A 26,319-nucleotide genomic window follows, 5' to 3' on the forward strand; every position below is an offset into this window, starting at 1 on the left:
TATCCTACCTATAGTAATTTTCATACATTGTATCCTACCTCTAGACACTCTGATACATTGTATCCTACCTGCAGTAGGGTTGAACCGATCTTTAGATTTCAGGATCGTTTTTAAAATCCGATTTCCGATCATTTTCCATCTGAACCTGATCCCAATTCTGACCAATTGCAAGTCAAGTCAATGGGATTTTTTTTAATGATCGAAGATTGGATTTTAAAGACGATTCTATTCACTACACAGCATGGAGTCCAAAAATTGAATGCTTCAATTTTAGTGATTAGTGTGTAGTGATTTTAAAAAAATCCCCTGGGCTACTTAGTCCCCCCTGGTGTCTGCTTACCTGCACAGATCCGCTGCCCCTCCTCGTTCTTCTCACTCCGTTCTCTCTCCTGTATCACACACATCTCCCCTCCCAGTACCCGCCCACACTCTCCTAAGTCACAAGCCCCGCCTACTCCCAGCATCTCTAACACTAGCCTGGGAGGTGGGGGTCTGCACGGTGCTCTGAAGGCGTGTGAAGGAGAGAGAAGAGAGCGAGAACAACAGGGAGTGGCAGCGGCAACGGATCTGTGCAGGTAAGTTGAGCGATCGGGATTGGAATTCCATTCCCGATCTTTTTTAGGCGGGATCGAAACCCAATCATGTGAAATTTACTTGATCGTAGATCGGGATCAGAAAAGATCGGATCCCGATCAGTGATCGAGTAAAATTCACAATTGCGATCGGGTTTCAATCAACCCTAATCTGCAGTCACTCTGATACTTTGCATCCAATCTATAGTAATTCTGATACATTGTATCCCTCATATAGTCACTCTGATACATAATATCCTACCTATAGTAATTCTGATACATTGTATCCTATCTGCAGTCACTCTGATACATTGTATCCTACCTTTAGTAATTCTGATACATTGTATCATACCTGCAGTCACTCTACCTGCCCCTACATTGATTCCAGCGCAGTTTTTTTTCCCCAGCCCCCACCATTCCTGAGCAATGAATGCAGTTACTTTTTATGCCTGATATGCTAACTAGACTCCTTAATGTCAAGCGGGTGGTGTCAGGGGGGAGCATGAAAGAGGGCGTGACTCATAGCTCTTATACTATTGGCGCTGTCTGAGTCACACCTCCTTGCCTGTTCCTGCCTCACACCACCCACTTGACATTAGGGAGTCTATCAGGCATTGACCCCAACTACACTGGTTGCTCAGGAACGGTGGGGACTAGAGGAATAACGTTACAACTGTACTGGAATCAAAGGAAAAAAAGTGATCAAGTTGGTGTAGGTGATGAAAGGTCCTTTTTATAGTGTAACAAAAATTTACAAAATAACAAACTTTGTAATAACCTTTATAGAAGAAAATTCCTGTTTCTTTACTTATTTGCCTCTTTCTGTCACTGATCAAATCTGTACAACAGAACTCTACGGAAAGGCCTTCAAACCATGAAAAGTCACAATTTTTGTTGCTTGTGTGTGCTTTTTCGCAAATTTGGGCCAGGCTGGTCAGTTTTCAAAGAAGTAGGTGGGAAGTGTCGGCCTGTGAGATGTCCCATAACCCCGGCCAGAAAACGAAGATCTTAATAAATTGGCGCCACACTGATGCATTCTCATCAGCTTCCCCGGTGATACTTTGTTGCTCCTCAGTCTCTGCTCTGATACATTCTGATACATAAACCTTCACCCCAATTGATTGTTTGATATAGGGTATATACCTTACCAGCTATTCCATAGATATAAGCCCTTCTACTACTGATGCAGATTAAAGTCTACTAGTCACTATACAGAGAAGAACCTCTCCGTCTCCTCTTTTCAGGCTCCTTCCCTGACTTTCACTCTGAAATTCTCTGCTCTATCCATCTTGAGATAAACTCTAGATGACACAACTCATGTCTATAGGAAGAGAAGAGGGGGAAGAATGAGCTAGAAGTGAGGGAGATACAAAAAGAAAGGCTTCAAGTACATAATGGAGAATAGAAGTCATTTATGATCAGAGAGAATAGAAATTCACAGCGGCTGGAAAAGTCAGAAACTATAGGACGCCTTAAAGGGAATGACATAGATGACCTGGCCCTTCATGTGTCCGAGCCGTACAGACACCGGAGCTCCAGCCCTGTCTATAGCTAAATGTTTCATTTACATCTGGAAACGTTAGACGCCGGGGGCTCGCGGAGGACGCGCGGTCATTGTCGGTAAATAATACAAGAAGAAAGCGTATCCCTGTAATCAGAATCCGCCAGTCGCTGTTCCTAGAATGGAGATTCACAGAAGTCTCAGGAGCAGGAACATTTGCTTATGGTTAGCAATCTGCGACAGGCAATAAGATATCGGTAACTTTTTAAAGAATTTTTAATGAATTTCTTTAAATTTACACAATTTTGTAGGAAATTTCTTTGTAGCAGTCACCCCCTTTACATCACAGTCAGTATTACAATAGAAGATAATACCTCTATAGATAACACCACTGAGCCATCATTACATCCATTATGGACAATAGATGATGTCACAGCTTATCCCATAGACCTCAATGAATCAGCTCCGGTCTGTTACTACCTATGGCCATGACTGTGCTGTAAAGCAGATCACTAAATGCTGTTAACAGAGCAGAGACGAAGCTCAGACAAGATGGCCGACCCCATAATTGTGTATTAAAAAATAGAATTAAAAAAAATCTACAATAAGAAAATAAAAACTGATTAAAAAAAATTAGATTTCATTATCTGCTTTAAATAAAAACAAACAAACAAACAAACAAACTAAATAATGGGGAAACATTCCCTTTAAGAGTTTGCAAATGGAAAATTGTAGAGTAAAAAGGTGACCGTAATAGGAGTGGTCTAGAATCTTCCATATTAGGAATCGGCAGTAATATGCTTGAATTAAGAGACCCCGTCCCTTGCTTGGAAGTTGATAAATGGGCGTTAGGTATCAGTTTTACTATCTCAGCTCTTTCCGCCGCTGCTGTCATGCCTCGCAGAATCAGGGATTTTGTGCTGTATTTGCAAATAACAAAGAGACTTTGATAACAAGAAACTTCTAAGAAACTCCGTCTGTGATACACAATAAGCCGTCCCGTTACCATCGACTAAGATCCGCTACAGGACCCTGATCCCCCCCATTGTCTAATCCTCAGCCCCTTGATGATATTATATTGACTGTTCTGACTACCAATAATGAATCTAGAAACATTGTAACATATTAGTATCTTCCAGACCTCCCAATATCCTATTGTTCCCCTCTCTCTGGGTTCAGGCTTCTTGTAAATGTACAGAAACCTCCTTGGCCACCAAATAATCCATCTAGGTACTATAGTCAATCATATCTGCCTATACTCCTGCAAATAAGAGTGACCTCCTGGCATCCAAGAAGATTTGGGTTGTCTTGGGCACTTTATGACCAGGTCATATCATAAAAAGTGGCATGTTATGCCCCAAAGGAGTGGTGCTGTAGACAAGGGGGTACGGCCATATGTAAATGTTTGCTGCTGTGTTGAATAAAGTGTTGAATAAATAAGAGTATAGGTAGACGGGAGGAGGGAGATGCAGCTGCAGGATGCAGCTTCTCTCTGTGTGACCTGAAAGTACATGCTGTGAGTACTTAGGCCATAAAACCCTGAAACAGCTGTCTGTGAATGGTCCTCTTTCCTTTTTTTAGGAGATATCCTGGTTTGAATTTAATCCCAGACAAGGGCACCGGGTTTCTTGAAATATAAGGCATTGATCTATGGGAAAATTCTTACCAAAGGGTGGCTCTAGAGCAAGTTTTCATTCTTCTATCAAGGAAGTGTTATTTGCATATTCTGCTCTCAGAGAGTGTATGGTCTGCAGCCTGAAAGGTGGCCTGTAAGGTAATCATCTTAAGGAAACATAGTACCCCTTCAGATGGTCAACCGGTCATGCCAATATTGTTTTTTTCGGTGGGCATTGACCTTATGTGTATAACCAGCTTTAAAAAATGTACATCTTTTGTTATGTCATGTGGCCAGATTGGTTATCATTCCTTCTCTACCCCACAGTGGTTGTGTCCAGATTGGTTGTCAGTCCCTCTACCCCACAGTGGTTGTGTCCAGATTGGTTGTCAGTTCCTCTACCCCACAGTGGTTGTGTCCAGATTGGTTGTCAGTTCCTCTACCCCACAGTGGTTGTGTCCAGATTGGTTGTCAGTTCCTCTACCCCACAGTGGTTGTGTCCAGATTGGTTGTCAGTTCCTCTACCCCACAGTGGTTGTGTCCAGATTGGTTGTTAGTCCCTCTACCCCACAGTGGTTGTGTCCAGATTGGTTGTCAGTTCCTCTACCCCACAGTGGTTGTGTCCAGATTGGTTGTCAGTTCCTCTACCCCACAGTGGTTGTGTCCAGATTGGTTGTCAGTTCCTCTACCCCACAGTGGTTGTGTCCAGATTGGTTGTCAGTTCCTCTACCCCACAGTGGTTGTGTCCAGATTGGTTGTCAGTCCCTCTACCCCACAGTGGTTGAGTCCAGATTGGTTGTCAGTTCCTCTACCCCACAGTGGTTGTGTCCAGATTGGTTGTCAGTCCCTCTACCCCACAGTGGTTGCGTCCAGATTGGTTGTCAGTCCCTCTCCACCCCACAGTGGTTGTGTCCAGATTGGTTGTCAGTCCCTCTACCCCATAGTGGTTGTGTCCAGATTGGTTATCAGTCCCTCTACCCCACAGTGGTCAATGTTATTTGGACGCAGCACCTCAAAGCATCAAGGTCCGGAATTCCAGAGCCATAAATAATGCATACAAGGTGAAGATAAAACCCAAACCCCTATGGTACAGGTGTGCATTAATGCTGACATCATTGACATACATTTGACCAGTGACAGAAGACGTGTTCATTACACGATCCTTCATTTACAGATGGAGTTACAAGGACAGGACACAACAAAAGCAATTTTGAGTTACTCGTAAATATTTCATTAACCACAAGGCTGGGAATGCACGACGAGGAATCACAGGACGAGGGGACAAAAAGCTGCTCGATTACAAAGACTGACCATGTCGTCATTGTAAACAACAGTCAAACGTAGTCATCAGACCATGATGGGGCTGTGGTTTTGCAAAAATTGGAGAACAACAAGTTGGGGGCCATTGTTTTAGAGTCTCATGACATATATGCACATCACTGAATTAGTGGACTCTGACATGCCAACCACACCCATTGTTGACAGATGCATAAAAACACACACTCCCTAGAGACAACCATAAACCACTCAATGGGTCGAGTTGTTCTTCTGAGAACATCTAGAAACAACAGCAGGTGATCCACCGAGAGCCCACAAATACATCCACACAAGAGCAATGGGAGCTTCATGGATTGGATTTCCATGGACAAGTGGCCACCCACAAGATCAAGTATAATGGCGGGTGATGGCCAGAAAGGCATTCAGGATTATTCTACTGGAGTTTGGAGAAGGGGGTAACATCATACTCCACTATTTGGACTGATTGATCTCTGGACTGAAGATCTTTGGTATCTATGGACTTCCAAGGTCCTTAGTACACTATAAGCCCCCAAAATATTGGATGAACTATGGACCCCAAGATGCTTATCTGCCTATTAGCATGCAAGTGGACTATGGACTTCTAATTTATTGGGTGGTCTTTGACAACCATAGTTCTGTGAGAACTGTAAGCCCCCAAACTGGCGGGTGGATTATTGACCTACAAAATGTTGAGTGGCCTATGGAACTCAAAGATGCTAGGTTGACCTTGATCTCTCAAATTGCTGGGTGGAACCTGGAACCCTAAGGGTTGACTATAGCCCCTAAAGAGGTTAATGTGGACTATGAACCCCCAAGGTGCTTAAGGTTATGGCTGGTCTACGATCCCTATTGCTACTCTCAAAAAGCTGGGTGCACTATGGAACTGGGAGCTACTTGGTTGACTATGGACCCTCTAGAGGCTGAGATGGACTATGAGCTGCCAAGGAGCTGGGTGAACTATCAACCCTAAAAATGCTGGGTTGACTATGTGCTCAGAAGGTGAAGCAATGGATAGAATATGGGCCTCCAAGATGCTAACTATTGTCTCTAGGATGCTGGGTGTACTAAGAATCCAAGGAACTGTGTAGATTATGGACCCCAAGGTACTCGATCCGGATGACTCTTACTATCACTGAATCACGGCTCAGGCATTGACAAAGCAGTAATCCCTTCAGATCATCTTCAAGGCTCAGACTTAAGTAATGCTCGTCACCTGTAGCACGGTCATGCATTTGTAGCACTTACATGTACAGGAAATATGTGCAGGATGAATTATTTACAGCAAAGCTGGGATATGTGTGAGATGTTGTGCAGACCTTATGTGGGTAATGGGGTATTAGTGGAGTGGTCGCTGGGGGCGAGTAATGACTCATGAAAAGATAATCATACCGGGCTAGCTTTACTCTCTTCTAAGGTTTCATCATTTCTACAGAGCAAAAATTCAAAAAGAGTCGCAGGATTCCCGTAAATAATTCAACCCTTGAACTCCATCTTCCACCTAAAATCAAGTAAGATGTTCAAGTATAAAGTTCTGCAACTTCCACTAGGGTTGTCACTCAACTTTTCCAAAACTTCCAAGCTATAGAGAAATACAGAGGCATGACCAAAATCTGGGGAACAATCAAGTTTTTGTGCCCAGCTTTCCCAGAAACTAATTTAACTAGGACCTTAAGCGACTCATGACCACACGAAAAATCCCCCACCCAACTCATCCCCCACTTCTGCTCTTACCTTCTTCTGAAAAGTCAATGATTCCCAAAAAGTGCAATAATTTAAGAGAGCTGAAGATTAGGAAGACAATCCCCAGTGTCTGTAGTCCTTCTGACTGCCACTCCTCATCAAGAAACATCTTGGGTAGGACCATGACTCTGACGCAGGAGGGTGGACACAGAAGCCCTCCACATCCAAAGTCCACCAATAAGCGGCTATCTGCCCCCCACCTTACTGACACTCACAACAAAGGGGTCCCCTGCCCCTGCGGTCATCAAAGCTTCTGACTCCATAGACGTCCCAAGACTCCAAACTAAGAGGTCATCATGGAGAAGATCAACTATTTAGATGCCATTCCAGGTAGCCATTAACCTCCTGAGATGTCTACAGACCACTGTGGTGGAACTTGCCATGATCTCCAAGGTCTTTGATGTCTTCCTTGTTCTTTCAAAGTCAACTCCAAGTTTCTTTCAGCTATAGCTCGGTGTATATTGTATATCCAACTTTGCTCTCCAGGTTTTTCTAAGCTCTTAAGTATAGGTCTACACTGAAGGGATTTGGGATGTCCATGTTTTTCCTTCTTGGAGGTCAGTCCATTGACTGCTCTTCACAATTGCCAGCTTCCTTAGCGATTCTTTCTCTTCCATGCGGAGACTTAAAGTAGGAGAGGAGAAGGTAATTCCTGGCACATCACTTTATGTAGGTTGCAAGTCAGTCAGCCTGTGGAGAGCGCCCAGCCTCTCCTCCCTCCTCTTAGTGCCGGCTTTCTGCTGTAACTGATATGCAAACCTAGTAGTCACTTTAGCTCCAGTCTTCTCCTTCTGCTCCTCACAGCTCCCTCCGACAATGTTTGTTTCATTTAGCACTGTTCACACCATCCGAAGAAAATCAGCTAATAACTTCGCATGTACATGGAATTGTTCTTGATCACACCTGTAGTCTACCGAGGAGTGTAAAGAGATGCAACGAAGGCTCTAATTGTCCTTCTAAATATAGACCAAGGAATCATCTGCATTACAAATATTACAAAGTGGGGCACTTGTTGAGCGATGGCTAGGGATCATGGGAAACCATAGAAGTATATAGGGGCTAAGGCTCAATCCTAATAGGATCAGCTTTTGTTCAAAAACATTGCCACTCTTATCTGTGGCTGTTTTAGGTATTGCAACTTATTCCTATTCACTTAAATGGGGAGGAGCTGTGATATCTGTCTAACAAGGCTCTAAAATTGTTACAGAACACCCAATTTTGGGTGTGTTCAGGTGGGGCCCCAAAATCACTTTAAGGAGCCTTAGTATGACACTAGGTGCAACTGATTTTCACAACCCCTTTAAGGAATCTATTACTTTAACAAGGACCTCTTACCACTCCTGACACTTCTATTCTTAGGATATAACAACTTCGCTGACAGCTCTTTGATATTCCGTTCCTCTGATGTTCTTCTGAGAAAGTGATAAATAAATTGGCAATTGGATGTTATTTGTCCAAGGGGGTGTGTCCCTAACCAGCACCGATTGGACAGTGGCACACTTTGTAGACACGCCCCCAACTGGCACCTCACAATTCTCAATTTTTAGAAGCAAAAAATTATAGAAATATTTACAACTTGCCGAAAATTCTAATTCTATTTTATCACTCTGTAAGAGGTCACATGACACGCTGCCCTGTCTACATCTTCTAAGGAATAAGGGGTGAGATCACATCTCCTCGAATCTCCTCAAATTTAGTCTCAAAAATTCTCACCATTTCAGTTTTTGTAGAATTGTCAGATTACGATATCACCTAGTGACACCCCCTCCCCTTTAAGTCATGTCACTCATCGCCTTTTAGTGGCTTGGTCTGAACCCCCATATATGCGATAGATGGAGCCTTTATAAATTAGAACTACATCGAAAAGCTGAAAATGGTGCTGGGTTTGGGTTGACCATTGGGTCATTTTCTTTCTGTCTTTACTACCAATGCAGTTCCTCTTGTCGACCAAGGGCAACAACCAGAATTGGGACTCATCAATCCAAGGACCTTATAACAGTAAACTAGTCATGTTCCATGGATATAGCTGATGGTTTGCTACAATTGTATCCAGTTTAACCTTCTGTTAGCTGAACAGCCTGGACACCATACCTTGGCACGTCTCTTGGCCACAGAATTGGTCCTTTGTCTACCCCTCAGCCAGTGTGTGGGGTATCTTCAGAATTTATTAACGCCGTCATATAGGACTGCACAGACTGAATACAATTGCAGCAAACCCTCAGCTGTGACATATATTATTAGCTCAACGTTGTCATGCGATCACAGCTGTGGTTCCCATGGGTTGACCATGTAGACACACAAGGGCCCCTTGGGCTTGTCTGTTGTATAAGAAGATTTTCCTCTCGACCATGGATATCCGGCATGTTAATGATAGATCCAAGCAAAAGTCATTAGGATCGAATGTCCTCTTAATAAGCCATCTCCTACATCATCCACCAGGTCCGAGCTCCATGTTCTCCTCTAGCCCCCACCTCCGACCTAAGTGTAGACTAATGAATTAGTTTCCTTTGTCCTCCCATTATAGGCATCTGAATAGATACACAAATATGAATGGGGCGATCATACAACAATATAAACCAATCTGCGGACGAGCGTCTCGGCCCACGAAGGGTTAACCTAATGAGTTCATTGTGAGGCCAGGAGGCCATTACTGCGTGAAATGGCTCTAAGTGGAGGAACAAGGACTAACGTGAAATGCGGCTGCAGACAGATCTGTGGCCGTAGAGATTTGCAGGACTCGAGCTCAGTTCGCAGATACGATCCGTCAGGGGCCCGGGAGGTATTAGCATTATGCTTTCAAGGCAAAAGCGACAGGTACAAACCAGCTGGGTATTCATTTACATTTATTTCCTGGATGTGTCTGCACTCCTATAGAAAACTATTTATTTTCTGTTTAGTCTTAGGGGATAAATACTAAAAAATTCCATTTTCACAAAGAAAAGGTCAGGAATTATTCACATTTAGAGGGTTACTAAAAATGACTATTCAGCCCGAGCACAAATCCATTACTCATTGTCTGCTAATGATTCCTCAACAATTAACCGCACACACTGAGATAAGCGAGTGGTCACTTTCTACAACATAATCATCATATTCCCCTTGTGCTGCAGTCATCACTTCCATGATTAGATTTGGTATCAGGATCACTATTGGGTTGAGTTTATTACACCAGCCATGTAATATACAATTCCACCTTATAAACTGACTAGCTGGTACCCGCGACTTGGTCTGCGGTGATTGTAGCGGTGGGTATATAAAGGCGTGGGTAAGGTTTTCGTACTGAGTATAAGGTCTGGGATATGAAATGTAACTTTGTATCTTGTTTTTTCTGTAATTCAGAGAATACGTGAGACTTTTGTGTTGAAGTTATTTTGTATTTGAGCTGCTATATATACGGTGTTGTGAGAAACTTTACATAGTGACTTTGGGACGGAAGTATTTGAAGTTAACCCTTTCCTGCCGATGGCATTTTTTGTTTTCGGTTTTTCATTTTTGACTCCCCTCCTTGTAAACCCCATAACTTTTTTATTTCTCCGCTCCCAGCGCCATATGAGGTCTTAATTTTTCTGGGACAAATTTTTCTTCCTGATGCCACCATTATTTATTCTATATAATGTACTGGGAAGCAGGGAAAAAATTCAGAATGGGGTGGATTTGAAGAAAAAATGCATTTCTGTGACTTTCTTACGGGCTTTGGTTTTACGGCGTTCACTGTGCAACCAAAATGACATGTCCCCTATATTCTGTGTTTCGTTACGATGCCGGGGATACCAAATTTATATGGTTTTAGTTACATTCTGACCCCTTAAAAAAATCCAAAACTGTGTTAAAAATTTTTTTTTTGAAAAGTAGCCATATTCCGACAGCCGTAACTTTTTTATACGTCTGTGTACGGGGATGTATAGGGCGTCTTTTTTTGCAGGACCGGGTGTACTTTTTAGTTCTACCATTTTCGGGAAATGTTATTGCTTTGATCACTTTGTATTCAAATTTGTATCAGAATCAAAACAGTGAAAAAACTGCGGTTTGGCACTTTTCACCATTTTTCCCGCTACGGCGTTTACCGAACAGGAAAAATATTTGTATAGCTTTGTAGAGCGGGCGATTTCGGACGCGGGGATACCTAACATGTATGTGTTTCACAGTTTTTAACTACTTTTATATGTGTTCTAGGGAAAGAGGGGTGATTTGAATTTTTAATCCTTTTTATTTGTTTTTATTTTTTTTTCCACTTTTTGTGAAACTTTTTTTTTTGCATTTATTAGACCGCCTAGGGGTATTGACATGGGTGGGCGGTGTCGCGGATTGTCAGAGCGGTGGGGGTCGGCAAACATGGCTGCTCCGGAGCGTTATAGAGCGCCTCCTGGAGTATTGTTAAGGTGAGGGGCAAAGTGGTAAAGTATATGTATATGTGATTGTGTGGGGTTAGGGGCGAGGCTGTAGAGGGCAATATGAGTTTTGTGGCTTGCTATGGTCCAAAGTGTGTGAGATTGCAGAGATGGTGATGTGAGTTTGGGTTTTGTGGGTGTCCTGGCACAAACGTATGTGCGCTATTGTGACGAAAAGTAGCCTATTGCGCAATCGGGTGTATTAACTATGTTTGTGGAAACTTTCAGCCAAATCGGTCGAGCGGGTTTTGCGTGATTGAGGAACAAACATCCGAACATCCAAACTCACAAACCCACAAACTTTCACATTTATAATATTAATAGGATAGGATATGGACAGGTCACTTTTTCCAATAAAATCAACACATTCCTCTTGCGGTGGAAGAAGCATCAGATAGATGTGATATATAGTGACAATTGTATTCTGATTCTTAGATGTTACTCTTGTGCAATGGTCTTAAGTTCTTATGTTCTGTTGTATTACATGCAGCCCTCTTTTCTTTGCCATAGTCCTATCAGTGGACAAGTCTCTTTCTCCAATAAGATCAACATACTCTTCTTTTGCTGCTGTAATAAGTTCCATGATCTTACTTGGGACAGAGTTCTCTATTGAGGACATTTTATGACACAGCCACATTACATGCAACCCTGTTATCACTATCGTATTTCCATGAGTAAACAGGTCACTTTCTCCCACAAGATCAACATGCTCTTCTTCTGCTGCTGCAATAAGTCCCATGATCTTACTTGGGACAAAGTTCTCTATCGAGGCCACTTTATGACACGGCCACATTACATGCAACCCCGTTATCACTATCATATTTCCATGAGTAAACAAGTCACTTTCTCCCATAAGATCAACATAATCTTCTTCTGCTGCTGCAATAAGTTCCATGATCATACTTGGGACAGAGTTCTCTATTGAGGCCACTTTATGACACAGCCACATTACATGCAACCCTGTTATCTCTATCATATTTCCATGAGTAAACAGGTCACTTTCTCCCACAAGATCAACATACTCTTCTTCTGCTGCTGCAATAAGTTCCATGATCTTACTTGGGACAAAGTTCTCTATCGAGGCCACTTTAAGACATGGCCACATCCTGTTATCACTATCATATTTCCATAAGTAAACAAGTCACTTTCTCCCACAAGATCAACATACTCTTCTTCTGCTGCTGCTGCAATAAGTCCCATGATCTTACTTGGGACAGAGTTCTCTATTTTGCCCATTATATGACACAAGCCCATGGCATTCAGCCCTGTAATCACTACCATATTAGCATGACTAGGTAGGTTTCTTTCGCCCACAACATCAACATACTTTCTTGTGATAATCTGCAATCCTGTGTTACATATCTCATCGGTGGACTGGTCACTGCCTCCCACTAAGTGAGTACAGTTCTCTTCTGAAGTACTATGTACAGCTGGAATGTGCTTTGCCTTTAACCTATTTGTCTCCATTACTTCCTACCTTATTACATATACTAACTCATTACATAAGTGGACAAGTCACTATCTCGTACAAGACCAACACACTGTTTCTTGGCATACTTTATTCTACTAGAATTCCCTGTTCATCGCTCGTTTGTCTTTTGCTGCTATCATTATTCCCTTGATACCATTTGTAATAGGATGTTCTGTTCCCTCTCGATTATGAATTCTAGAAGCACAAAGTCCTGTGCTAAGCAATATAATAATCTGATTTGTCAGGTCATTTTATCCCACAAAATCAGCGCACCCCTCTCCTGATGTTGTCATTGTCCTAAAGAGCTCATTGTTAACAAGGATATATTTGTGCTCTAGAATTTTTTGGCCACAATGTTCCTATTCACGAGCCTGTTCTTGTCACAATCCTGTCCTCACTCGGGAACTGCACAGTTTTTGTGCGCTACTGTATAGTTTCTGTACACTATTGTAAAGACACTGTGCACTACTGTACAGGCTCTGTGCACTACTACACAGGCTCTGTGCACTACTATACAGGCTCTGTGCACTACTCTATAGGCTCTTTGCACTACTATACAGGCTCTGTGCACTACTATACAGGCTCTGCACTATTGTATAGGCTCTGCACTACTATACAGGCTCTGTGCACTACTGTACAGGCTCTGTGCTATTGTATGGGCTCTGTGCACTACTGTACAGGCTCTGTGCACTACTGTATAGGCTCTGTGCACTACGATACAGGCTCCGTGCACTACTATATAGGCTCTGTGCACTACTCTATAGGCTCTGTGCACTACTGTACAGGCTCCGTGCACTACTGCACAAGCTCTGTGCACTATTGTATGGGCTCTGTGTACTACTATACAGGCTCTGCACTATTGTATAAGCTCTGCACTACTATACAGGCTCTGTGCACTACTACACAGGCTCTGTGCACTACTATACAGGCTCTGCGCTATTGTATGGGCTCTGTGCACTACTGTACAGGCTCTGTGCACTACTGTATAGGCTCTGTGCACTACGATACAGGCTCCGTGCACTACTATATAGGCTCTGTGCACTACTGTACAGGCTCTGTGCACTATTGTATGGGCTCTGCACTACTATACAGGCTCTGTGCACTACTATACAGGCTCTGTGCACTATTGTATGGGCTCTGCACTACTGCACAGGCTCTGTGCACTATTGTATGGGCTCTGCACTACTATACAGGCTCTGTGCACTACTGTACAGGCTCTGTGCACTACTATACAGGCTCTGTGCACTACTATACAGGCTCTGTGCACTACTATACAGGCTCTGTGCACTACTCTATTTCATGGGGTTGGTTTATAATGCGCGTCCCTTCTCAAATAATAGCCTCCCGGTTGGTTCACTGGTCTTCTTTCAGTCTGGCAATCTCTTGTGATCACGTGATCGCTGACGGAAGGTTTGTCCAGCTATAGAATTATCCTGCAGTGACCACTAGAGGTGAATTGTGGTATTACACGGTCCATAGATGGACTATGTCCGAGTGCAGGAGACCTGTTCTGGTCCGTGGCGGGTTCTCCTGCGTACCCATGCCCTACATAAAACCACTTCTTAGCAAACATTGCTAGAAAGCGAGGCGTTTACCTCTTTAGCAGGCGATGTCGCCCTCGCCGCCCTCCATTGCCTGCCGGCGGATTACAGTCTTAAAATGGAATAATTAAAAAAACATGTTTTGACAGTGAAAATCCTTAATGCATTTTGCCACAGGAAAAAGCCACGACTTCTCGTTGTCTGCATGGCTGAGCCGAGGAGACGGCGATAAACGCAGCGACAGGAGGGGAATCATTAGAATAATGGAGGCTTTCATTTCCTGCTGGATTCTTAGGAGTTCTATTACTGTATAGATGAGATCACAAAGTTCCGGATCTCTAGAGATCTGCCGAGTATACGGGAAAGTTGTGTATTAGGAAGTGGCCATATATGGGCAGGCGCCATATTGACCTGATCCCGAGGAGAAGGGTTTGTTACAAATGTTCCCAAAATTTGGGCCGAATCCAAGATTTTTGCCGTTCACAGTCCAAACCACGATTATACTGTGGGGTCTCCAGGTTATAATAATTGGAGGGGGCCGATGTGGGGCATAACAGAGGTTGCAGGGGCCTCAGTGGACCCTGCAACCTCCATTATGCCCCACAGTTGCCCACCCATGAACCAGTATTATACTCGAGGGGTCTTTTCAGACCTCCAAGTATTGGAGACCGAGGGAAGGTGACAAAATAATGATACTCCCCTGCCCACACCTCACGTTGTCAAATTTTGTTCCAGCTGGCGCCAAAGCCTCATAAATTTGCATGCCCTATGTGACCAGTAAGATCTCAGCGATTGCCCAGGGTCTGTGACATCATCTAGGAGGCTGGACGATGATATTTAGTAATTTACTGCCCCTCCCCCGGGTCTACACTTCACTGAAAACACCCCAGAGTAGGATAAAGCCACTTTTGGTGAAATGAAGTTGGGCACTAACTTGTCAACATAAAGCCCTAGCACTGGATTATAATGGAGAAAAATGCTCTTTTCTCCACTTATTAGCCTTTTTTTTATATCTTCAAAATCGGCTGAATCTGTCTTGTTCTCCCAAGATGGACTGTCAGCAAATTGAGATATTAAAATTACATGTGCCTATATAAGTCTTTTGGTGAAGAAGGAGAGGAGGGAAGAGGAAGCGAGTGAGAAATAAGGCAGATGATACATGAGCTATCTCACCTCAAGTACTTTATACATATTAATACTGCTCATTCATTCTCTATATTGTCCCATATGCTGCGCCCAGAGTATAATAAAGCTACGTTTAGGGAAGTGAATGGGCACTAACTTGTCAACATAAATCCATAGTACTGGATTACAATGGAGAAAAATGCTCTTTTCTCCACTTATTAGGCTTATTTTTTATCTTCTGAATCTGTGTTGTTCTCCCAAGATGGACTGTCAGTTCATTGAAATATCAAAGTCACGTGAGCCTATAGAAGTTTGTTGGTGGAGAAGGAGAGGAGGGAAGAGCAAGTGAGTGAGAAAAAAACAGATAATACGTGAGCTCTCTCACCTCAAGTACTTTGTTCATATTAATACTGCTCTGTACTTCTCTATAATGTCCCATATGCTGCTGCCTAATGGAGACATCACCAGATTGGTTAGTAACATTGCTGGCAATGCTGTGTGCCATCTGCAAGTCCACCTGTGATTTCCCTATACTGTATACTGAAGGGATTGCATTGACTCCTACCTAAATCATCTGAGAGATTCAGACAGGAGGCGTGGCCATTGGCCCCTATACAAGTCACTCAAAAGTTTTAGCCATGACACCCCCAAACAGAACCATAAAAACTAAGTACCCCAATACCCCTAAATAATTACCCCTAGTCATCAGATAAGACTAAGAGGAATTTGCATGCAGCTCTGGTTGTGACTGGAGCATACGGCATTAGTCATACACCAGTGAGAGCAGGTTTCTATAGCGTTGCGTTGTACAATTGCATAGACTGTGATTATATAAGCAATATATTTGCTGAGATATTCCCTGGGTCTGGGAGTAAATCGCTTCTTGCTGCATATTCGGAGCAGTAACCTGAGACCTGCCCAGATGCCATCTGCCGTAGCCTGCGGTGAATACCCCGGGGAGCGCCGCTAATAAGGAGCCGCTGCTACAACATATTTTCTTTTGCATTTCCTTAAATAGTCTGGAGGGTCCCTAATGTGATAAAGGCTCCTCAGCAATAACCCTGCAATAACATCTGGACGTCGCAGCTGCTGCAGACGGCGGCCATTACTGGATGACCCGCTGCAATAATATGTGGTCACCCCCTATTATCACCCTGACCAAATGTTACTCTGTATCACCACCTAAGACTATGATCTCCAGGGTTCCAGCATTTGACGTACTACTAGTCTGACCCTGCAGTCATACGCCCTTATACTAGAGATTGGTGAATTTTGCAACATTCGTTTCGCTCATATTCTTGAGGTCCGGCCGCCTGTTTAGTCGGAATTGCTACCATGTCCTAGGTTGTGCCCGAGTGTAACAGGTGGAGGCGCAGAAACTTAATACAGTCCTATGAAAAAGTTTGGGCACCCCTATTAATCTTAATCATTTTTTGTTCTAAATATTTTGGTGTTTGCAACAGCCATTTCAGTTTGATATATCTAATAACTGATGGACACAGTAATATTTCAGGATTGAAATGAGGTTTATTGTACTAACAGAAAATGTGCAATATGCATTAAACCAAAATTTGACCGGTGCAAAAGTATGGGCACCCTTATCATTTTATTGATTTGAATACTCCTAACTACTTTTTACTGACTTACTGAAGCACAAAATTGGTTTTGTAACCTCAGTGAGCTTTGAACTTCATAGCCAGATGTATCCAATCATAAGAAAAGGTATTTAAGGTGGCCAATTGCAAGTTGATCTCCTATTTGAATCTCCTCTGAAGAGTGGCATCATGGGCTACTCAAAACAACTCTCAAATGATCTGAAAACAAAGATTGTTCAACATAGTTGTTCAGGGGAAGGATACAAAACGTTGTCTCAGAGATTTAACCTGTCAGTTTCCACTGTGAGGAACCTAGTAAGGAAATGGAAGACCACAGGGACAGTTCTTGTTAAGCCCAGAAGTGGCAGGCCAAGAAAAATATCAGAAAGGCAGAGAAGAAGAATGGTGAGAACAGTCAAGGACAATCCACAGACCACCTCCAAAGAGCTGCAGCATCATCTTGCTGCAGATGGTGTCACTGTGCATCGGTCAACTATACAGCGCACTTTGCACAAATAGAAGCTGTATGGGAGAGTGATGAGAAAGAAGCCGTTTCTGCACGTACGCCACAAATAGAGTTGCCTGAGGTATGAAAAAGCACATTTGGACAAGGCAGCTTCATTTTGGAAACAAAAATTTAGTTGTTTGGTTATAAAAAAAGGCGTTATGCATGGCGTCCAAAAAGAAACAGCATTCCAAGAAAAACACATGCTACCCACTGTAAGATTTGGTGGAGGTTCCATCATGCTTTGGGGCTGTGTGGCCAATGCCGGCACCGGGAATCTTGTTAAAGTTGCGGGTCGCATGGATTCCACTCAGTATCAGCAGATTCTTGAGAATAATGTTCAAGAATCAGTGACGAAGTTGAAGTTACGCCGGGGATGGATATTTCAGCAAGACAATGATCCAAAACACCGCTCCAAATCCTCAGGCATTCATGCAGAGGAACAATTACAATGTTCTGGAATGGCCATCCCAGTCCCCAGACCTGAATATCATTGAACATCTGTGGGATGATTTGAAGCGGGCTGTCCATGCTCGGCGACCATCTAACTTAACTGAACTTGAATTGTTTGTCCAAAATACCTTTATCCAGGATCCAGGAACTGATTAAAAGCTACAGGAAGCGACTAGAGGCCGTTATCTTTGCAAAAGGAGGATGTACTAAATATTAATGTCACTTTTCTGTTGAGGTGCCCATACTTTTGCACCGGTCAAATTTTGGTTTAATGCATATTGCACATTTTCTGTTAGTACAATAAACCTCATTTCAATCCTGAAATATTACTGTGTCCATCAGTTATTAGATATATCAAACTGAAATGGCTGTTATAAACACCAAAATATTTAGAACTAAAAATGATTAAGATTAATAGGGGGGCACAAACTTTTTCATAGGACTGTATTTAGACTCACCTCTCCTGCGTTCCCTGAGGGTTCTCTTCAGGCATCTTCTGGTTTCTTCTGACCTCCATGATGACGTTACGGGGACCAGGAGACCTGTGAATGGACCACAGCAGTCCCCTGGTATCTGTGATGTGACCCAGGAGGCTGGAAGATGATTGAAGAGGATGGTGAGGGAGCCCCAGAGAGGTGACGGAAGGTAAGTATCAGTATGGAGCAGGGGTAGGGAGCGTACGGCTCTCCAGCTGTTGCAAAACTACAACTCCCAGCATGCATACTGGCTCTGCTGTTGGAACTCCCATGGAAGTGAACAGAGCATGATGGGAGTTGTAGTTTCACAGCAGCTGGAGAGTGAAGGTTCCCTACCCCTGGTATGGGGCAAAGGGGAGCATGGGAGTCTAGTATGGTACTATAGGCGTCTTGAATGTTAATATGGAAGTCTTGTACGGTATTAGGAGAGTGTGACCATCCAGTATGTTATTATCAGAGTCTTGCAGGGTATTATGAGCACCCTATAAGGTATTCTCTATTGCCCACATACATAGAAGTATCCAGATAACTAGAACAATAGAACATACATACAATGCCAGCAGTCTACCTAAGACAATAGAGCCCCGGAGTAAGATGTTCTACAGAACCTTGAGAACGATATGGAGAAGATACAATGGAGACAGATGGAGACATCACCGTGATTAATGGAACTCGTCTTACTGGAATTTACATAAAAGAAAATTATCCTCCGATAGAAACAGAAGAATAGAAATTAATCAGATTTTCCTCCGAGGTCGGTCTCAGCGATTATCCCCAGTCTTATAATGAAATAATGGCGGCCATACAATTAGTATCATCCTGTCCCGGCCATTCTATATTTACATCCTTCATTGTCCGCTCTTCTTATAATGGATAATAAGGAGGCGTAGAGAGTATACGAGAAGGAGAAGGGAAAATTCCACATAATATACAGTATATCGGCCTATCATATATCTCATATCTATCTATCTATCTATCTATCTATCTATCTATCTATCTATCTATCTCCTATCTATCTATCTATCTATCTATCTATCTATCTATCTATCTATCTCCTATCTATCTATCTATCTATCTATCTATCTATCTCCTATCTATCTATCTATCTATCTCCTATCTATCTATCTATCTCCTATCTATCTATCTATCTATCTATCTATCTATCATCTATCTATCTATCTCCTATCTCTCTCTCTCTCCTATCTATCTATATATCTCCTATCTATCTATCTCTTATCTATCTATCTATCTATCTATCTATCTATCTATCTATTATCTATCATCTATCTATCTATCTATCTATCTCCTATCTATCTATCTATCTATCTATCTATCTATCTATCTATCTATCTCCTATCTATCTATCTATCTATCTATCTATCTATCTATCTATCTATCTCTCCTATCTATCTATCTATCTATCTATCTATCTATCTATCTATCTCCTATCTATCTATCTATCTATCTATCTATCTATCTATCTCCTATCTATCTATCTATCTATCTATCTATCTATCTATCTATCTATCTATCTATCTATCTATCTATCTCTCCTATCTATCTATCTATCTATCTATCTATCTATCTATCTATCTATCTATCTATCTATCTATCTATCTATCTATCGTATCTATCTATCGTATCTATCGTATCTATCTATCGTATCTATCGTATCTATCTATCTATCTCTTATCTATCAGCCCTGCTTTGTATAAAATTTAGTAGAACTGGAAATAAGAAAACACTGTCTTACAGTACATGCTGTTTTTAAAGTATAAAATAGCGCTGCGCAGACTCTACAGGAACCTTTAAATGGTCAGTAATTTTTCAGACAAATTAGTCTCATTTAATAGATCATGTCATTCTGGACCAATAAACTTTAAAGGGGTATTCCCATGTCACATACTCAGCAGTCTTCACTGCTGTAAAATTTTCTTTCTTCCTGGTTTCTTGCATCATTTGGTGGGCGGGGTTTCACATGCAACCTGCCGTGTAGCTCCGCCCACCCACATTGGACTATGAAGTAGAGGCAGCAGCAACTCCATTCTGTGTTACATACAGAGACTGCCTGTCTCTGCCATAATGAACACAACTGAATTAGCTAGCCTGATAACTGGGAGAACAGAAGAAATGAAAGCAGCTCCTCTCCCCTATCTGAGAACAGGAAGCTAGGTCACATGGTGTAGACACAGGAATAGCTAGATACACAGGCTCGCTCCCTGCACTAAGCCCCTCCTCCCTCCCCCCTGAGAGCAGCAGATACATCACTTGACTCATGAGCAGATAAGTCAGGGCTGTGGCCACAAAGAATTGAATAAAGTAAGATAGTGGACAAACAAAGCAGTTTTTCTGAAGCAGTGTATTTAGGAAAAGTCTTACATCCACACTAACAAGCAGTATAGATAGGATCCTTGTGATGGGACAACCCCTTTAACCAAAAATTCTGCCGCTTTCTGCCACAATAACCACTAGGTGTCGCCCTTCTAACTCATTTGCAGTTCACTCCCTGTTACTAGGGAATTCCCTTCTATAGAAGCAAGACAGGAGGAGCGACTAGTCTCTTCACACAGTGAATGCAATGTGCAGGGCTTCCTCTACTCACATTATCTACACACATCTGCAAACGGCTTGCTCTGTGCACTGGACTGAACATTCAGCACACCTCACAGCTTACAATGTACAGTATTTGCAGTCCTGTGTTCCTGAATCTCCTATTTCAACATTTCATGTAAACCCTGGTGCCCTTTAACCAGCTGGAAATGGACTTGCTAAAAAAATATCACAGCATACATATTAGGGAAAGTTCATTGTAGTTTGTCTAGGTAGGACTTTATCATCCTGGTGAAATACCTGACGGAGCCCTTTATAGTCAATGGGAAGCCCTGGATCCGTTTTATGTTTAGTCCTACAAGAAAACTCAAGATCGGATGGAAAAGACGCAAACGTGAAAGCGCCCTGGAGCAGTGTCTGAGTCTGACCACTAGAGGGCAGGCTCTGCCCAAAGATCAAACACAATCTAAATCTGAACTTCCCAGCATTGTAGCGGAGACTATAAATATTACCGTGTATTTATAATGTGATGTCATATCCGCTGCCACATGGTAATTATCTCCCGAATATTACCCCTTGCCCATCACCACGCTGCGTTATATGACGTGATGCGGATATCATTCACACATATGAAAAAATTGCCAATCAATAACTGGGTTTACATAGTAGCCATGATTGTATATAGCTCAGGCCCCCCATACTTATCCCTTCCTGGGTTCCCCCGATCCCTTGTAACGCTTCTTCTCTCTCAATTTCCCACCATCTTCAAGATCTCTGCTTGTTGTCAGTGAATAAGAACCAAACAAAGTGTCCTAAATCTTATCCCAGCTGAGGGTTTGTTACAATTGTATCCAGCGATAGTCATCCCTTAACATGTATGTAACATGCAGACGCATTGATCTGTAGATGGCAGTGCACCCGGCTCATGGCTGGCACTTGAGGGGTTAATGATCCCCCCCCCACCACCGCCGCAGGAATGTCAAACACTGTTGCTATGAGAACCGGAGAATGATATTACCGTCTCTATCTGACCTTCGTATGTCATCGCCGAACGCCATTCTCTGGGAAGGCTGATACATAAAACACAGAGTGGCCTAAAACGCGTGACGGTACGGCTGGCGAGCGGGGCGCGGCGCGGTGCGGGCTAAGGAAATGGCTAGTTTACATGTATTTACTGTCACTGATGCAAATACAGTCATATTATATATCCACTGTAATGCAACATGACCACTGTAACGCAACGTGACCACTGTAATGTAATGTGACCACTGTAATGTAATGTGACCGCTGTAATGCAACGTGACCACTGTAACGCAACGTGACCACTGTAATGTAATGTGACCACTGTAATGTAATGTGACCACTGTAATGTAATGTGACCGCTGTAATGCAACGTGACCACTGTAACGCAACGTGACCACTGTAATGTAATGTGACCGCTGTAACGCAACGTGACCACTGTAACGCAACGTGACCACTGTAATGTAATGTGACCACTGTAATGTAATGTGACCGCTGTAATGTAATGTGACCGCTGTAATGTAATGTGACCGCTGTAATGCAACGTGACCACTGTAACGCAACGTGACCACTGTAACGCAACGTGACCACTGTAATGTAATGTGACCGCTGTAATGTAATGTGACCACTGTAATGTAATGTGACCACTGTAACGCAACGTGACCACTGTAACGCTATGTGACCACTGTAACGCAACGTGACCACTGTAACGCAACGTGACCACTGTAATGTAATGTGACCACTGTAATGCAACGTGACCACTGTAATGCAACGTGACCACTGTAATGCAACAGGACCACTGTAACGCAACGCGACCACTGTAATGTAATGTGACCACTGTAACGCAACGTGACCACTGTAATGTAATGTGACCACTGTAACGCAACGTGACCACTGTAACGCAACGTGACCACTGTAATGCAACAGGACCACTGTAATGTAATGTGACCGCTGTAACGCAACGTGACCACTTTAACGCAACGTGACCACTGTAACGCAACGTGACCACTGTAATGTAATGTGACCACTGTAATGTAATGTGACCACTGTAATGTAATGTGACCGCTGTAATGCAACGTGACCACTGTAACGCAACGTGACCACTGTAATGTAATGTGACCGCTGTAACGCAACGTGACCACTGTAACGCAACGTGACCACTGTAATGTAATGTGACCACTGTAATGTAATGTGACCGCTGTAATGTAATGTGACCGCTGTAATGTAATGTGACCGCTGTAATGCAACGTGACCACTGTAACGCAACGTGACCACTGTAACGCAACGTGACCACTGTAATGTAATGTGACCGCTGTAATGTAATGTGACCACTGTAATGTAATGTGACCACTGTAACGCAACGTGACCACTGTAATGCTATGTGACCACTGTAACGCAACGTGACCACTGTAACGCAACGTGACCACTGTAATGTAATGTGACCACTGTAATGCAACGTGACCACTGTAATGCAACAGGACCACTGTAACGCAACGCGACCACTGTAATGTAATGTGACCACTGTAACGCAACGTGACCACTGTAATGTAATGTGACCACTGTAACGCAACGTGACCACTGTAACGCAACGTGACCACTGTAATGCAACAGGACCACTGTAATGTAATGTGACCGCTGTAACGCAACGTGACCGCTTTAACGCAACGTGACCACTGTAACGCAACGTGACCACTGTAACGCAACGTGACCACTGTAATGTAATGTGACCGCTGTAACGCAACGTGACCACTGTAATGTAATGTGACCACTGTAATGTAATGTGACCGCTGTAATGCAACGTGACCACTGTAACGCAACGTGACCACTGTAATGTAATGTGACCACTGTAATGTAATGTGACCACTGTAATGTAATGTGACCGCTGTAATGCAACGTGACCACTGTAACGCAACGTGACCACTGTAATGTAATGTGACCGCTGTAACGCAACGTGACCACTGTAACGCAACGTGACCACTGTAATGTAATGTGACCACTGTAATGTAATGTGACCGCTGTAATGTAATGTGACCGCTGTAATGCAACGTGACCACTGTAACGCAACGTGACCACTGTAATGTAATGTGACCGCTGTAATGTAATGTGACCACTGTAATGTAATGTGACCACTGTAACGCAACGTGACCACTGTAATGCTATGTGACCACTGTAACGCAACGTGACCACTGTAACGCAACGTGACCACTGTAACGCAACGTGACCACTGTAATGTAATGTGACCACTGTAACGCAACGTGACCACTGTAATGCTATGTGACCACTGTAACGCAACGTGACCACTGTAACGCAACGTGACCACTGTAATGTAATGTGACCACTGTAATGCAACGTGACCACTGTAATGCAACAGGACCACTGTAACGCAACGCGACCACTGTAATGTAATGTGACCACTGTAACGCAACGTGACCACTGTAATGTAATGTGACCACTGTAACGCAACGTGACCACTGTAACGCAACGTGACCACTGTAATGCAACAGGACCACTGTAATGTAATGTGACCGCTGTAACGCAACGTGACCACTGTAACGCAACGTGACCACTGTAACGCAACGTGACCACTGTAATGTAATGTGACCGCTGTAACGCAACGTGACCACTGTAATGTAATGTGACCACTGTAACGCAATGTGAATACTGTAACGCAATGTGAATACTGTAATGTAATGTGACCACTGTAACGCAACGTGACCACTGTAATGTAATGTGACCGCTGTAACGCAATATGACCACTGTAATGTAATGTGACCACTGTAACGCAACGTGACCACTGTAACGCAATGTGAATACTGTAATGTAATGTGACCGCTGTAACGCAACGTGACCACTGTAACGCAATGTGAATACTGTAACGCAACGTGACCACTGTAATGCAACAGGACCACTGTAACGCAACGTGACCACTGTAATGTAATGTGACCGCTGTAACGCAACGTCACCACTGTAACGCAATGTGAATACTGTAATGTAATGTGACCACTGTAACGCAACGTGACCACTGTAACGCAATGTGAATACTGTAACGCAACGTGACCACTGTAATGCAACAGGACCACTGTAATGTAATGTGACCACTGTAATGCAACGTGACCACTGTAATGTAATGTGACCGCTGTAATGTAATGTGACCACTGTAATGTAATGTGACCACTGTAATGCAACAGGACCACTGTAATGTAATGTGACCACTGTAATGCAACGTGACCACTGTAATGTAATGTGACCGCTGTAATGTAATGTGACCACTGTAATGTAATGTGACCACTGTAATGCTATGTGACCACTGTAACGCAACGTGACCACTGTAATGTAATGTGACCGCTGTAACGCAACGTGACCACTGTAACGCAACGTGACCACTGTAATGTAATGTGACCACTGTAATGTAATGTGACCGCTGTAATGCAACGTGACCACTGTAACGCAACGTGACCACTGTAACGCAACGTGACCACTGTAATGTAATGTGACCACTGTAACGCAACGTGACCACTGTAATGTAATGTGACCGCTGTAATGTAATGTGACCGCTGTAACGCAACGTGACCACTGTAATGCTATGTGACCACTGTAACGCAACGTGACCACTGTAACGCAACGTGACCACTGTAACGCAACGTGACCACTGTAATGTAATGTGACCACTGTAACGCAACGTGACCACTGTAATGCTATGTGACCACTGTAACGCAACGTGACCACTGTAACGCAACGTGACCACTGTAATGTAATGTGACCACTGTAATGCAACGTGACCACTGTAATGCAACAGGACCACTGTAACGCAACGCGACCACTGTAATGTAATGTGACCACTGTAACGCAACGTGACCACTGTAATGTAGTGTGACCACTGTAACGCAACGTGACCACTGTAACGCAACGTGACCACTGTAATGCAACAGGACCACTGTAATGTAATGTGACCGCTGTAACGCAACGTGACCACTGTAACGCAACGTGACCACTGTAACGCAACGTGACCACTGTAATGTAATGTGACCGCTGTAACGCAACGTGACCACTGTAATGTAATGTGACCACTGTAACGCAATGTGAATACTGTAACGCAATGTGAATACTGTAATGTGACCACTGTAACGCAACGTGACCACTGTAATGTAATGTGACCGCTGTAACGCAATGTGACCACTGTAATGTAATGTGACCACTGTAACGCAACGTGAACACTGTAACGCAATGTGAATACTGTAATGTAATGTGACCGCTGTAACGCAACGTGACCACTGTAACGCAATGTGAATACTGTAACGCAACGTGACCACTGTAATGCAACAGGACCACTGTAACGCAACGTGACCACTGTAATGTAATGTGACCGCTGTAACGCAACGTGACCACTGTAACGCAATGTGAATACTGTAATGTAATGTGACCACTGTAACGCAACGTGACCACTGTAACGCAATGTGAATACTGTAAC

At 43.2% G+C, this 26,319-nt stretch overlaps 1 protein-coding gene across 3 annotated transcripts in view; it reads right to left on the reverse strand.

Moving 5' to 3' along the window:
- KCNIP2 (potassium voltage-gated channel interacting protein 2) overlaps positions 1-26,319 on the reverse strand; it is a 251,777-nt gene that overhangs the window by 33,520 nt on the left and 191,938 nt on the right. The window contains exon 1 of one of the 3 annotated variants that reach the window (XM_075257857.1): positions 6,719-7,719. The exons of the other annotated variants lie outside the window; for them this stretch is intronic. Within the exon in view, the coding sequence (XP_075113958.1) occupies positions 6,719-6,851 (133 nt within the window). The 5' untranslated portion in view covers positions 6,852-7,719. Of the gene's footprint in view, positions 1-6,718; positions 7,720-26,319 lie in introns of those variants that run through there. 3 annotated transcript variants of the gene reach the window in all.

The sequence above is a fragment of the Leptodactylus fuscus genome, chromosome 10 (genome assembly GCF_031893055.1).
Source record: "Leptodactylus fuscus isolate aLepFus1 chromosome 10, aLepFus1.hap2, whole genome shotgun sequence".
NCBI lineage: Eukaryota > Metazoa > Chordata > Amphibia > Anura > Leptodactylidae > Leptodactylus > Leptodactylus fuscus.